Here is a 15915-nt window from a genome sequence, read left to right on the forward strand (position 1 = left end):
CAATTTTGTGTCAGTAGAATTTGCACTGCCTCCCGAAAGATTGCTATCTAAATTAGAGAAGGTAACTGTGAAAGCATGATGAATCACATCTACAAGCAAGAAAAGCACTCAGAGAGCACAGTACTCTGCCAAGACTGTTCATTCCCCCATATGGCATTGTCAGAAATGCAGTGGATTATTATTTTTTTTTAGATATGCAGCATTTGTTCAATAGTTATTGATGGGTAGTTGCTAGAGGTACGGACCCGTACTTTCCATTTGCCAATCAGATACGCGAGATCTGGTCACGTGACTCCCGGTAGACACTGGAGGTAAGGACCCATAGCATCGGTACTACAGGTACGGACCCTAAACCTGACCCTAACACTACCCCTAACCTTAACCTTTGCTTACCGTTCAACAGTTTGCAGTGGTTAGCAGCTTCTTGACTCGCGAGACTCGCGTATGGGTCCGTATCTGTCTGGCAAATGGAAAGTGCCGTATCCGTAGCCCACAGGCTACGGGTACGGGTCCGTATCTGTAGACACTACCTTATTGATGATCAAAAATCACGACAACATAGAATGTGGTCATGGAAAATAGATGTACCCACAAACAAAATGACCTTGCGCTGAGCACAGGCATGTGTTATGCATGTGTACATTATGAACGGATATGAATTATGTAACCTAAATATGTTGCAGGCGGTGGGAATTGATGGGACTCAGGACTAGTTACAGTGACACCGTGCTGCTGTCTGGCAGTGACACAGAAATCTTGAACAAATCCATGGATCCAGACTATTAGCCACATCATTGCCAAAATCTATTCACTTGGTCCTTATGTCATTTCTGACCTTCCCTGAAAATTTCATCCAAATCCGTTAGTTCATTTTTGAGTAATGTTGCAAGCAGACAAACCAACGTTGATTGTCACCATGTTGGTGGAGTAATAAAGGAAAATTCATGTTCTAAATGAATCTTACTTGCTAGATGTTTCACTTATGATTGTAAATCAAGCTCAGTTTCGTGTAGCTTTGATTAACTACATCAGGGACATTGCTGTCCAAGCTGGAGGAAGAAAAGCATATGAAACACTTTGAACATATAAAATATAATGAAAACATCCAGGTTTTCTTAATTGCTCTCATTATTAGGCTTTTGACATTAACAATTGCTGACATGGCTTCGTGTAATGTAGAAGGGATCAGTCATAGTAACAAAGTCACACATTATTATCACCTGAATCTGCAGCTCCCTTCAGCTCTATAGAAAACTTTAGCAACTTTTAACCTTTTTTTTTTTTGGTTTACAATCTGCAACTTTAGTGTTTGTTTCAGTGTCAGCAGTCTCTTAACCTTGCATCCAGGAGGTTCAACCACTAAAGAGACAAATCCATCGGTCAAGAAAAAGCTACAAGAAAAATAAATGTTAGACTTATATTCTGTAGGGGACAGATGTATTAGGCATCTGTTTGCTAATGTCTTTCATGTGGCCAGAATTGCAGGGTAATAATAATAATAATACATTTTATTTGGCAGTGCCTTTCACAACACCCAAGGTCACTTTACAGAGGATAAAAACAAAGTAAAATAAATAAAACAAAACAATCAGACAAGTAACACAACAGTTAAAAGAAACAATGAAATTACAATGAATATGCGGATTTAAACAGATGAGTTTTGGGTCTTGACTTGAACTGGGGTAAAGAAACAATGTTGCAGATGTCTGGTGGGAGAGAATTCCAGAGTTGGGGAGCAGAGCGGCTGAAAGCTGTGCTTCCCATGGTGCTGAGGCGGGCAGAAGGTACAGAGAGATGAAGGGAGGAGGAGGACCTCAGGGAACGAGACGGAGTGGCAATGTGGAGGAGATCAGACAGATAGAGGGGGGCGAGGTTGTGGATGGCTTTAAATGTATACAAAAGGATTTTGAACATGATACGGAATTGGACTGGGAGCCAGTGAAGGTGCTGGAGGACGGGGCTGATGTGGTGAAAGGAGGGAGTACGGGTGATGATACGGGCTGCAGAGTTTTGGACCTGTTGGAGTTTATGGAGGGATTTGTGGGGGACACCAAAGAGGAGGGAATTACAGTAATCAATACAGGAGGTGACGAGGCTGTGAAATAGAATGGCCGTGGTATGAGGGGTGAGGGAGGGGCGGAGATGATTAATATTGCGTAAATGGAAATAAGCAGACCGAGTGATGTTATTAATGTGGGAGTGAAAAGAAAGTGAGCTGTCGAGGATGACACCCAGACTCTTTACCTGAGGGGAGGGGGACACTGTGGAGCTGTCTATGGTGAGGAAGAAACTGTCAGCTTTGGATAGGGTGGATTAAGTGCCAACAAGGAGTAGTTCAGTTTTGTCACTGTTTAATTTGAGGAAGTTTGCAGTGAGCCAGGATTTGATCTCAGAAAGTCAGTGGGTGAGGGAGGAAGGAGGGAGGGTGGAGTTAGGTTTACTGGAAAGATAGAGCTGGGCGTCATTGCAGTGAAAGTGGATACCATATTTACGGAAGATATTGCTCAGGAGGAGGAGGTATATGATGAAGAGGAGGGGCCCCAGGACAGAGCCCTGGGGCACACCAGAAGTGATAGGGGAGGGCTGTGAGGTGAAGGACTTGAGCTGAATGAACTGAGTGCGGCCAGTGAGGTAGGAGTGAAACCAGTGAAGGGGGTGTGAGTGATGCCGATGGAGGAAAGTCTACTGAGGAGGATGGGATGAGAAACAGTGTCAAACGCCACACTCAGATCAAGGAGGATGAGTATGGAGAGTAAACCAGAGTCAGATGGCATAAGGAGGTCATCTGTGATCTTAATCAGGGCTGTTTCAGTGCTATGGCGGGGACGGAAACCGGACTGGAATTGTTCATAGAGGCAGTTTTGTGTGAGATGGGTGAGGAGCTGAGAGGGAACAATTTTTTATAGGATTTTGGAGATAAAGGGAAGGTGAGAAATGGGGCGGAGGTTATTAAAATTATTAGGATCTGAACCAGGCTTCTTAAGGATTGGGCTGACAGCTGCAGATTTAAAGGGAGTGGGAACAATACCAGAGCACAGTGAGGAATGGATGATGGCTGAAATGAGGGGGAGGAGAGGGGGGAGGCACGATTTGGCCAGGGCTGTGGGGAGGGGATCCAGTTGGCATGTGGAAAGCTTGGACTTGATGATAAACTCAGATAATTAAACTCAGGTAATTGTTTTTGTATCAAACAATGTGTAAAAACTTTGCTAAATGCTTCACAAACATGTTCCATTCAAATGCTTTTCATTTCCTCCTGCAATGTGTCAAATGCTCTCTTTAAGTCCCGTTATGTATGTCAAGCATCCTGTGATTTTAGTAAACTGTGTCAACACAGTGATCCTTCAACTTCAAGCTTATCTTGGGTAAGAGCAGGCAGTCACAGGGAACCAAATCTGTGACAAGGCACACAGCACAGTTGGAGAACTCAAATACTATCACACCATGGATTGGGTCATTTGCACCAAATTTTTTTCCTCGGACCTAGCAGGCCATTTCCGTAGAACTGTGTCTTCATTGGTCAACTCTGTGGGACTACTTCCCAGTGTACGGTCAAATGAATGTTGAAGAACAACACATGTTCCTGATGCCTTGGCCTGAATCATCTTCTCCAGTTATGTACAATATCAGGTTTCCCACTATAATAACCACAGTTTTTCTTCTCAGTGGTAGTCATAATCACCCTCTCACCTTAGACTGTAGAATGTGATGTTTGCTGTTTTGCCTCGTGTGAGGTTCACAGATACATGTATGTTCTCACATACACACACACACACACACACACACACACACACACACACACACACACATATATATATATATATATATATATATACTCAGGATAAGTTCCCACACTTGCAGTTAACTTTAGATGATTCTCAGTTTTCATGGCTTGAATCGGTTTAAGTTTCAGGATTTCAAAAACAACCTATCCTCATGACAGCAAAAAGCAAGAAAATGAGGCCAAGGTAGAACTAGAATTATTTTCACATGGGTAACTTTAACCAACTGCTTTGTCAAACTCATGACAGGTTTTCTAACTTGAACTTCTTTCCCAGTGTGTTTGTGGTGTTCAGGAGAGACTACCTCATATGATCCTTCTTTTTGCTTTAAAGTTTTCCCCCCCTTTCCCTATTTGCCATTCACTTCACAGCTAACTCCTACAGCTTTGAAACACTTCTGCTCTTCATCATCTCATTGTTATGGGAAGGAGGATGGCTCCTCTCCTGCGCCTCTTATTTTTGTTTTGGAGTTGACTTCAGTTGGAATGGCTAATATCAAATTTAGACCACAGGAGAAAAGCACACTGAACTGCGCTCTTTACTCCTACACAGCTATGCTTTTAAAATACTCAAACTTTTATCACCACATTACAGTGTAAAGATCTCACTTGCAACTGCAGTCATATGCATTTGTAAAATTTCAGTGAACTTACCTTGCACCTTACGACTCCATTTGTTATTTGGTAGGAAGTGCATTATTCAAACAGTTGTTTTGTATACTGAGTCACCTGACAAACCTCCCCACTGGGATTCATAGAGCTCCATTTCCTCATCTCCTGTATTTCCCTGAGCCTTTAAAAATATTTTTTTCAGCACAGTACTGTAGAACCCTATCTATAGTGCAGACTAAATGAATAGAATAATCACTCTCCAAATCATTAAATGTGTCTTTTTTTTTCTTATCCTTTCAGACCCTGATATCTGGAGCAGTTGTGGAGCAGTTGGACTTCTTGCGAGTCAATGAGGCAGAGTAAGAGCTTCATCCAATCTTTATGCTAGCATTGCCAGTGCTTTTGCCTCTGTTATATTGCTACAGTGTTGTGTAAGAGATAGAGGCATGGTTTGAAATGTTTTTAAGATTCAGAAAGAAACAACATAAAAGGTCAAAGGAATGACACAAGGATTATTTTGGTTTGTTGATTGAAATGTTAAATGTTGAAAATGACGTAAATAATTTGTCAAACACTGTATATTAGATCTGGTGTCTACTTCTAAATAGCACACAAAGTTTTACTTGTCTTTGTGTGTGTGCGTGTCTATGCATAGGATCCCAGAATTCAAGAGCTTTGAGGAGCTTGAGATGCCAAAGCACTCTAAGGTGAAGAGACAGACAAGCACACCCAACGCCTCAGACCTGGAACAGCAGCCAGAGATCAGTGTGGAGGAGTGGCAGCACAAGTCCACCCAGGAAATCATCCAGAAGTTCCATGTGAGTTGATGAGCTTCATCGGAAAAGGGCCCACACATATATTATCTATTCTTTTAACAAATTAGAAACTTATACATAAATTAGGGGATTAGTTAATTGAATACATAAAATGTCATTCACACTGTTCTGTAGCTATTGTGTAAAACTGCTAATCAAATGGTTGTATTTTATCCAAATTACTTGCTTACCTGAGACAGGCAGTAGCACTCCCACAATATAGACTTGGGTTAAGTGTTGAGCAGTCATCCCTGCGTCTTGGCAGTGTACTTTTAATATATTCTCAGGAATAAATTACAATAAATACATGGAGTGGTAGTTGTGTAGGAATCTGTGTCAGTCAAAAAATGCTTAAACCAGTGTCTCGACAGACAGGACAACAGAGTCCAAAACATGGTAATATCAAGAGGTTTTTCGAAACAAACTTCTTGAACAGATTGCACTTGACCAGGTACATAACCATTTAAATACTGACAGTCTGGATTTTAGACTAGTGAATGACCTGAAAATTTCAGCAAGCTAATAATCACCACTGTCAAATATCACTGCTATGCAGATGGTAAATAACTATATATCGCTTTTGGACTGCTATTTTTACCTGTCTCATCCACATCGATACTTGGATAAGAAACCATATTTGAAATCAACCCGGTCTCACGGGGATTCGTGAAACTGTCACGTAAGTTTTAGTTTCGGTTTCGTGCGCACCAACACGATTTCGTCATGTTTTTCGTGCCGCTCACCACGAAATGTTTTTCGCTGTGGTAATCACATCTGAAAGTGGTTTATACCGGCGGATTCATGACGATCTAAGCTGTCCATCGGCGTATACTGCTTGTGTGATCGCGTTTGCGGCCGCCGGCCGCCGGACATTCTTGAAATTCCTATGCAAATTGGTAAGTGTACCACCGGCTTATGGTTAGGTTATGGTTATGGTTAGGGTTATGTTTAGGAACGATGTCATGCAAAATATAGCGTTGGATTCGCCACGGTTTTACATTAAAAATATAATATACACATTCTTTTGAAATACGTTCTGAGTGGCACGAAAAGTCCGCCGTTTAAAATACATTGGTGCGCATTTCGTGGTGAGCGGCACGAAAAACATGACGAAATCGTGTTGGTGCGCACGAAACCGAAACTAAAACTTACGTGACAGTTTCACGAATCCTCGTGAGATCGGGCTGTTGAAATAGATGTTTCTTTTTCTCTAACTTGATATGTATATGTAATAATAATAATATAAATATATTTCAAAATGTCTGACAAAATGGACAGTAAACTGAGATTATACGTAGGATCAAAAGCAGAAAAAATGCCTTCAGTTTTTGCTGATCTGTCCTTATAAGATAAGATAAGATAGACTTTATTAATCTCACAAAGGAGAAATTTAACATTACAGGGCTCTTAGAAACAAAAACAAAAAACAGGAGTGCAAAAGTCACGAAAGTGCAAGAACAAGATAATAAATATTGCACATAATAACAACTACACAGTAGTGTTATATAGTCTGATGGCAGTGGGGATGAAGGACCTGCGGTAGCGCTCCTTCTTGCACTGAGGGTGTCTGAGTCTCGTGCTAAAGGAGCTGCTCAGCTCCACTACAGTCCGGTGCAGTGGGTGGGAGCTGTTGTCCATGATGGATGAGAGCTTGGTCAACATCCTCCTCTCACCCACATCCATCACAGAGTCCAGTGGGCAGCCCAGGATAGAGCTGGCCCTCTTGGTCAGCTTGTTCAGTCTCTTCATGTCCCGCTCTGTGCTGCCCGGGGCCCAGCAGACGACAGCGTAGAGGAAAGCAGAGGCTACCACAGTGTCATAGAAAGTCCTTAGTAGAGGTCTGCACACTCCGAAGGACCTCAGCCTCCTCAGAAGGTGGAGGCGACTCTGGCCCTTCTTGTACAGAGCATCGGTGTTGTGGGACCAGTCCAGTTTATTGTTGAGGTGAACACCCAGGTACTTGAAACTGTCCACTGTTTCAATGTCCTGCCCCTGGATGTTCACTGGTGGATGTGGGAGTGTCCTTCTCCTGAAGTCGACCACCATCTCCTTTGTCTTACTGGTGTTGAGGCACAGATGGTTGCGCTCACACCAGTCCACAAAGTCCATGATGACCGACCGATACTCCAGCTCGTTCCCCTCAGACACACGGCCCACAATGGCGGAGTCATCAGAGAACTTCTGGAGATGGCAGCTGTCCGTGTTGTAGGTGAAGTCCGAGGTGTAGATGGTGAAGAGGAAGGGCGAGAGGACGGTGCCCTGGGGCGCCCCCGTGCTGCAGACTACCACCTCTGACTCACAGCCGCGCAGCCGCACGTACTGTGGACGGTCAGTGAGGTAGTCAGTGGTCCAGGCAGCGAGATGTCCATCCACTCCCGCGTCCACCAGCTTCCCCCGCAGCAGCGCCGGCCTGATGGTGCTGAAGGCGCTGGAGAAGTCAAAGAACATGACTCTCACAGCGCTGCCGGCGCTCTCCAGGTGAGTGAGCGCTCGCTGCAGCAGGTAGATGACGGCGTCTTCTACCCCCATGTTGGGCCTGTAGGCAAACTGCAGCGGGTCCAGGTCGGAGCTCACCACTGAGCGGAGGTAGTGGAGAAGGAGCCTCTCCATGGTCTTCATGAGGTGGGAGGTGAGGGCGACAGGTCTGTAGTGGGCCAGTTCCTTGGCGTGAGCTGTTTTAGGGACTGGGACCACACAGGAGGTTTTCCACAGGACGGGGACCCGCTCCAGGCTGAGGCTCAGGTTGTAGAGGTGGCAGAGGACCTCACAGAGCTGGTCCGCGCAGGTCCTCAGCAGCCTGGGGCTGATGCCGTCTGGTCCAGCAGATTTCCTCTGCTTCAGTCGCCTCAGCTCTCTCCTCACCTGGTCCGGTGTGAAGGAGAGGGGGGAGTGAGGGGGGGAGTGAGGTGGGCTGCAGGGGGTGGGAGTAGTCCGTGTGGGTGAGTTGGGGGCCGGTGAAGGTGTCGCAGGAAGGGGAGGGTCTGCTGGGCTGGGGATGTGTGAAGAGGGGGGAGCAGGAAAGGGGGCAGAGGGGTGGGGGGAGAGTCAAATCTGTTAAAGTAACAGTTCAGCTCGTCCGCCCTGCGCTGGTCTCCATCAGCTGTCCCTCTGGCACTCTGTCCATGTCCAGAAATGTTCTTAAGTCCTCTCCACACGTCCCGCGCGTTGTTCTGAACCAGCTTCTCCTCCAGCCTCTTCCCATAGTCCTTCTTGGCCCTTCTGATCCGCCACTGGAGCTCACGCTGCACTCTCTTCTGCTCCTCTCTGTCCTCTGAGATGAAAGCCCGTTTCTTCTGGTTCAGGAGGGCTTTGAGCTCAGGGGTGACCCAGGGGTGGTTGTTGGAGAAGCACCGTACCGTCCGAGTTGGCACAGTGCTGTCCACGCAGAAGTTGATGTAATCTGTGACGCAATGCGTGAGGCCATCGATGTCATCTCCATGAGGACTGTAGAGCACGCTCCAGTCAGTGGTCTGGAAACAGTCTCTGAGTCTCTCACTGGCCTCATCTGTCCATGCCTTCACAGTTCTCTTCTGCACAGGTCCTCTTCTCACCTTGGGTGTGTAGTGGGGGAGCAGATGAACCAGGTTGTGGTCCGAGCGGCCCAGTGGGGGGAGGGGGGCAGCGGTGTAGGCGCCTTTCACATTCACATACAGTAAGTCCAGTGTCTTGTCGCCCCGCGTGTGACACGTGACATACTGTGTGAAAGTAGGGAGAAAGGCAGAGAGGGAGGCGTGGTTGAAGTCTCCACTGATCAGGACGAGCGCCCGGAGATGGCGGCTCTGGGCTTCGCTTACGGCACTGTGGAGTCTTTCACACGCTGTCCCTGCATGAGCTGATGGTGGGATGTACACGCAAAACACAATCACGTGCGAGAACTCCCTCGGTAGATAATACGGCCGCAGCGCCACCGTAAGCATCTCCAAGTCCCGCGTGCACAGCTGTTCCTTCACGTGCACGTTTGCTGGGTTACACCACCGCTCATTCACGTACACAGCCAATCCTCCCCCAGACTTTTTGCCGCTTCCCACCGCGTTCCGGTCCGCGCGCGCGAGTGTAAAACCGTTCAGGGAAACCACAGAGTCCGGTGTATGTCCATTCAGCCACGTCTCCGTGAAACACATGAGGCTACACTCACGATGCTCCTTCAGCCGCGTCAGCGTGGCCAGCTCCTCTACCTTGTTGGTGATGGAGAGGACGTTCCCCATGATGATAGAGGGAAAGTAAGTCCTGCGCTTTCGCCGTCCTCCTCTGCAGCCTCTTCTTTTCCTCCGTATCTCCGCGGGGACATGGGGCCTCTCCGTGTAGAGAAAGGATGAGCTGCGGAGGCCGAGAAGGGTCTCTCGTGTGTAGCGTCTTTGTTCCTCAGAGCGGCCGCCGCTGTGCCCAGAGGGCTCACCTGAAGCAAGTCCAAAAAGTGCAAAAAACAGCACAACTCCGAATAAAACTGTGATAAAAGTGGGTTTCCTATATGCACGATTGCACAAAGCTTCACCCACTTTAAGGAAAAATAGGAAAAAGTGCCTATTTACAATAGAAAAAACGAAAAGTAAGAAAAAAGGGTTGAGAGCTCCTGTAACCAGCTGCTGCTCGCACAGCGCCATCTTAAATAGTGAAAGAAGTTATCTGGGGTGTGACTTTTTAGATCTGGGATGATCTTAGAGTCCAACCAATCAGCCAAATTGCACATTCCTTCTTTTTTTGCTTGTCTTCATTGAAAGCCTTTAATTAAACTGCAGTTAATTCAAAACAGTGCAGCCACTGTGTAATTGCGCAGGCTAGCTGTATCTTTAGTAAGTGTTTTAAAATCATTTTACTTGTCAATAAGCTTTACATATCCTGGCTCTTCCTATATCACCCACTGACTTTTGTGTATTGGCATTTATTGACAGTTTGTTAGTTCCTATTATGAGTAGATAATGTATTGACTGTCTCTGTTAGGGTGTAAGACAAGGCTCATGTTTCCATTATTCTATATGTGTGTCGTCACTCAGGACTGCGACTGCTTGGCCAGTCAGGCTCAGCTTGCCAGCATCCTGCTTAGGAGAGAAGGACCAGACTTCCTTTCCAAAGATGGTAAGCACACACACTGAGAGTTAGTCAAAAACTGAAAGAAGTAGTCTATTTTTTTTTATGGAAAAATAAACCTTTTGGTGCATCTATCCGTTATATCACATTCCTGAATGGATGATAAATGTAGATATGACTTTATCTGTTTTTTTTAAAGTTTTTAATGTCTGATCACAAACGTGTGTGATTCCAGAGAACCTGATGGATGAACTGGAGAGAATTTACAGAAGAGCCGGCAGCAGAAAGCTTTGGTCTGATATTCTCACACGTACACAAAAAACATACAGTTCATATGCTGTTTTGTAGTCTTCCAGTCTTCTGTTACTGCATTTGTTGAGATTGCAGTGCCATTTGTCCAGATTTAATTTTGCTACTTATCACCGTTTGTCTAAATATAAAATTAACTACGAAGTTTCACATCTTAAAACAATAAAATATGCATTGAGGAGTAGTGATGTGACCATATGAGATGTTCCTATTTAGTACATGTTCAAATTTATTTATTTATTGGTGCCAATCAGTATTAGTTGTTGGTGTACAGACTATTTGTGTGTAAGTGAGAATGAATGTTAAAAAAAAAAATGAAATAAGAATAGTGTGGGAAGTCTGTGTCAGGCCTCCCTGAATCCAACACCTTGTGTTCATACCTGTCATGTCCTCTTTTGTCATCAACACAAACTCTTCTCTTATTTTGACATTACAAAATAACTTTTATCCAATCTGGGTGAACTGTAGGCTGGCAGTGCGCCAAGCTGCTTCCATTATCAAGAAGGTTGCCAGCTCTATAGCTCCTCACATCACTACAATTCTGGTGCATGGGAAACAGGTAATGTTCAGGCAGAGACAGAGTTAAGACCCTGCATGTGTAGTCCCAGTTAGCTGGCTAGCTAGCTGTCTAGTTTCAGAGCTGTGTGAGGTTCAGTCGATCCTACTTTAGGATTCCAGAGTGTTCATGACGCTTTATTAAAATGAAAATGAATCTATAAAGAAAAGAAAAATATTTGCTAAATTAGAGGTTTAAATTTACAACTTTTCAAAAAACTATGATGAATTAGTTTATGCAATTGAGTAGATTAGAACTGAGACTTTAGCTAAAGTGCACTTGAATGAAAAATTTGCAAAATTACATCACCTTGGAGTAATTGCATTACTTCTAAGCAAAACAGTAGAGTATTTGCTATCAAATTAAACTTTAGATTTTCTATGGTAAAGCACAAACCGTACTGTAGAAAGTCAGTGTAATTACAGTCAGCATTGCTCAATCTTGATCACAGACTTAATCCTATTCAGTATAAAAGACATCAGTGTTGCACAAATTTCTAGACAGATGTTCTGCCATTCTTCAGAAATAGTCTTTTTCAGCTGCTTATTGCTGGAGGTGCTGTGTTACTCTACCATTCTCTTTAAAATACCCCCAAATTGTAAATTCTGATGTGATTTTAGATCATTTTTCTGGAATATTCCTCTTCTGCCAAGCTTGTGCAGACAGGGAGTCAAGTAGCTGGTCAGTGTCTTTGTACATCCACAGACATTCCTGATGCCATCTGTAAATGCCATCTCTCGAACACCATTTGAAGAGTTCATTTGCAAAAACAGATAACTCAGTTTTGATAAATTGTCAGAAAACCTTATTTTATTGTTTACTTGAGATAATATCAATCAAACTGAAGATTTGACTCAGTAGAAAAATACATGACAAAATAGAGAATAAATAAATTATTAGTGTTATTATTATTATTATCTAAAGTAAATAATAAAAAAATGAGTTTTCTGAAAATTTATAAAATGGAGTTACCTGTTTTTGCAAATGAACTCTTCATTTGTTCTCATGCAGCTGCACATTATCACACTCCTTCATCTGTGCTTCACTGTCAGGATTATGCATTCACTGTGACAGTAATGATCAGGCTCATATCAAACACGCTTGACCTAATCAAATTTTTCTTGGTCTTATTTGACCAAAGAAGCATTTTTTAATGGACAACGTCTGTAGAGGTTTTTGTTATCCAGTGTCCAGTACATTGTCTGACCTATCACAGAAACTCTGATTTCCACTGTAACCTACATGTAGCAGTTTAACACCTGTTTTTCACAGCAAGACTGTCCAAGTAGAGCACTGTGAACAGTGTCATTTTAGGAGGGTGACCACTCTGGCGTTAGTTAGAGTTATATGTTTTGTTCTATACCTCTTCGGTACTGCTGCAACTGTGTTTCAGATTTTTTAGTTTCTGTGACCTTTTTTCCATTTTTAGCAGTGCAGATGTGCAAATAGACAACCATTTGTTCAAAACCAAAAAACTCTGGTGTCCATGGGTAAATTTTAAAGGCACAATCATTTAGTTAGGTTAATTGGAAATCGCTCGATTTTTTTTCAATCATCACAGGTATTTTCACTTCTGTTGCATTGGGTTTACACTTTAGGGCCTATATTTTCAATGTAGTCTTTCTGAAGTATTGATTTTTGATTGTCCATTACATGAAATACTCTACTGCTTAACTTAGGAATAATGCAATCATTGATAGATTATATAATTTGTAATTATTTGACATTTAAGTGATATTGGACAGGCATGCACTCACTTCTGTTTTATACTGTAGCTTTAAAAAAACACGTATTTGAAAAAAATGAAATGTGTTATAATACATACAATGCATAAATACATATGTGTACCTTCATGTTAAGTTGCTGCTTAATGATGTGAAGTTGATATGGACTATACTAAACATAATTTATGCTCACATTTATGTAAAACTAATACTAGTTCCAATTTTTGCTTTGAAATAAATTTTATAAAGGAAGATTTTTCTCCTCACTGTGACATTTAACTGACCAGCGGTGACTATGGTTATAGCTGTTGTAATATAACAGTATTACTTGGTGTGTTAAGATGCTAGCAGTAGCCTGCTAGCATCTTAACATCTTACTGAAATGAAACTTGTTTCTAATTAAAATAACATGAAAAATGGCTAACTCTCACACAGTCAGGAGTTTGGCAAAGCCAGCTAAGCCAAGCTAGCCATTAATTTGAGTCAGATGTGTACAGTAGCTTGTGGTCAGTGTTGCCTTTCTCCCTCATTAACTATCACAGAGGCTGTACCTTCGTTTCTGCTGCTTTGTTATTGCCCAGCATCACCTGCTGCTCTAAAGCAGGCTGTATACAGCAAATGAAATAGAATTTGACTGTACCAGCATCCATACTAGTTGAAGGGGCTTATATACCTGCTTAGGGTGACCATATTCTGTTTCTCTGAAAAGAGGACACACTTCCAACTCGTGTGCGAAAAATTTTCAGTGCCCCCCCCACCCCCCCATTTTTAGGGGTTTTCCGTGGGTCAGGGGGCTTTCTGTGCATCAAACTCAGTTAAACAGATATTCTGAATTCCCCAGAAAAGAACACTTTACCTGGATATACAGAAAAATAGCCCAAAACACTCACAAACAGTTGCTTTATAAATTATATATACTTTAATTTAAAGCAATTCTCCTAAACAATATAATCAGTCACATACAAATATGGCATGCTCTAGTCTTTAATAGTTATTTACTCAAGTTGTGTAGGAACACATGTATTCAGATGTTTAACAAAATAAGAAATAATCATCTCTCTTAAGTCTGACACTTACACCTTAGTTAGGAAAAGTGAGGTAGAGTACCATTCTTCAAAATAACCTCCCAATTATCAATTATGTAAAAATAGAAATAATGCCTCAAAATATTAAACAAAAAGAAAAAAGAGAGGTAGCCTATTCTTCAATGTTCAGTTAGCCCATTCTTCAAAATACTGTGTCTAATGGCAAATGAAAAAAATATAGAAATAATGCCTCAAGTCAACAGTCCTTTTTTCCTTCTTTTTCCTTTTCTTATTAGCTACAGAGACATAAGTCCCAGCTTTGCAGACTGTACATTCTGCCTCCCATTTGACACGACCCGGACGAAAACAGGGGTACTTTATTCGCATTTCATCAGTGAAATGACATTTGCGTTTTGGTATTTTCTTTCGGTACGAGTGTTCTCTCGCAGTGTGCCTACCTGCCTGTCAGCCTGCGAGGAGTGAGTGAGTGTGGAGCGCCTCTGTACTGCTATGTGAATGATACGTCGTTCCGGGGTTCGGCTCAAACTCCACCTCTCAGAGCGTGTTTCCAAAGAAACCATTCAACGTGAATGATAAATACACTGGTCTGTGACGCGCTCAAGCTAGACAAGATCAAAAACCCGGACATTTGAAGGACTTTATAAACGCCGGCCGGACAGGCTGGACAGCCTCTCAAAAGAGGACATGTCCGGGCAAAAGAGGACGTATGGTCACCCTATACCTGCTGCATGAGCAGACACCCCTCATATTCACCCAGACAGCAAGTGAAGATGAAAGCAATAGCACAAGTGTAAGACTATGGAAGTAAACTGAACAGTTGGCTTAAACAACTTACATAACCTATTCAGATGATAGTTGCTTCTTAACAATGCAACCAAGCTCATTGTCTGTCACTTTGACTTTTGTGGGCTTCAACAAAATGCAGATCATGTACATAGGCTGGTAACAAATTTAATTGTAAAAGCCAGCATCAAATGTCTTATTAAAGCATGTGCTGCCAGAACATCTTCATTGTACCTTGCCATTGTTTTTCCAAGTCTCTCGAACTCTACTGGAGGGATGAACACCATTCTTCTAAAAGAAATTCCCTCATTTGATGTTTTGATAGAATAGAATAGAATCACTTTATTCATCCCCGAAGGGAAATTCAGTATAATGATGGTAGTAGAGCATGCTGTGTAACACTTCAAACCAAAATCTGTAGGTTTTCAATTAGATTGAGATTTGATGACTTCAAAAACCATGATACATTCATCTCATTTCCATCAAACCACTCAGTGATCTCTTATATCCTGTGGATTGGGACATTGTCACCTGTAAGACACTGGTCCCATCAGGATCGACATGTTTCACAAAAGCGTAAAGGTGATCATTCAAAACAACTTTGTCATCATTTTAGTGATCCCTCACCTGCAATAGTACCAGAAGATCCGAACCATGGCAGCAAAATAACCCCCACAGCATTACAGAGCTACCACATGCCCCCACTGTAGGGGACAGTGATTCAGGTTTTTACTTTAATTTGTCACCCACCGCTGTGTCTTCACACATTACATAGTGATATGAAACCTGGAGTAGGTGTTTCAGTTCCTTTTGCTCTCTGTGCTTGATGTGGATTTTCCAAAGCAAGGGTATGCATAAATCCAAGAATTGGAGACCCATTCAATAAAAAAAAAAAAACAGCATACAATTTTCTGTCCCCATAGTTTGATTCAGCTAGTATTGTTTTCACCTTGTCTCTACGTCGGTCTGTCTCTGTCGATCATGATAAAATGTAGTCCTGGAGACATCTACAGTAGCAGGCACCACCACAAACGTGGCTTTGAGGACTTTGACAGGTGTTTGTATCTGTTGGTGGACAGCTTTTATCACCATGACAGCACAGCAACCTTGTAAGATGCAATTATGAAGCTTTATAGATGTGTAATTCTGATCAAAATAAAGTGTGAAGATGGTTATGATCCTGGTACTCACTGAGTACTAATGGATCAGACTGTCACTGTATTTGTGGATATGGCAACTGGTGTAATCCCATCACAAGATGGTC

The 15915-nt window shown here is 42.8% G+C and overlaps 1 protein-coding gene across 3 annotated transcripts in view; it reads left to right on the forward strand.

The window, feature by feature from the left end:
* The window catches only part of phkb (phosphorylase kinase, beta), a 348185-nt gene that overhangs the window by 314586 nt on the left and 17684 nt on the right, over positions 1-15915 (forward strand). For all 3 annotated transcript variants that reach the window (XM_051955810.1, XM_051955811.1, XM_051955812.1), the window contains 4 exons: positions 4694-4752; positions 5049-5211; positions 10200-10281; positions 10469-10526. In XM_051955810.1, the coding sequence (XP_051811770.1) occupies positions 4694-4752; positions 5049-5211; positions 10200-10281; positions 10469-10526 (362 nt within the window). The remainder of the gene's footprint in view (positions 1-4693; positions 4753-5048; positions 5212-10199; positions 10282-10468; positions 10527-15915) is intronic.

The sequence above is a fragment of the Acanthochromis polyacanthus genome, chromosome 11 (genome assembly GCF_021347895.1).
Source record: "Acanthochromis polyacanthus isolate Apoly-LR-REF ecotype Palm Island chromosome 11, KAUST_Apoly_ChrSc, whole genome shotgun sequence".
NCBI classification, from domain to species: domain Eukaryota; kingdom Metazoa; phylum Chordata; class Actinopteri; family Pomacentridae; genus Acanthochromis; species Acanthochromis polyacanthus.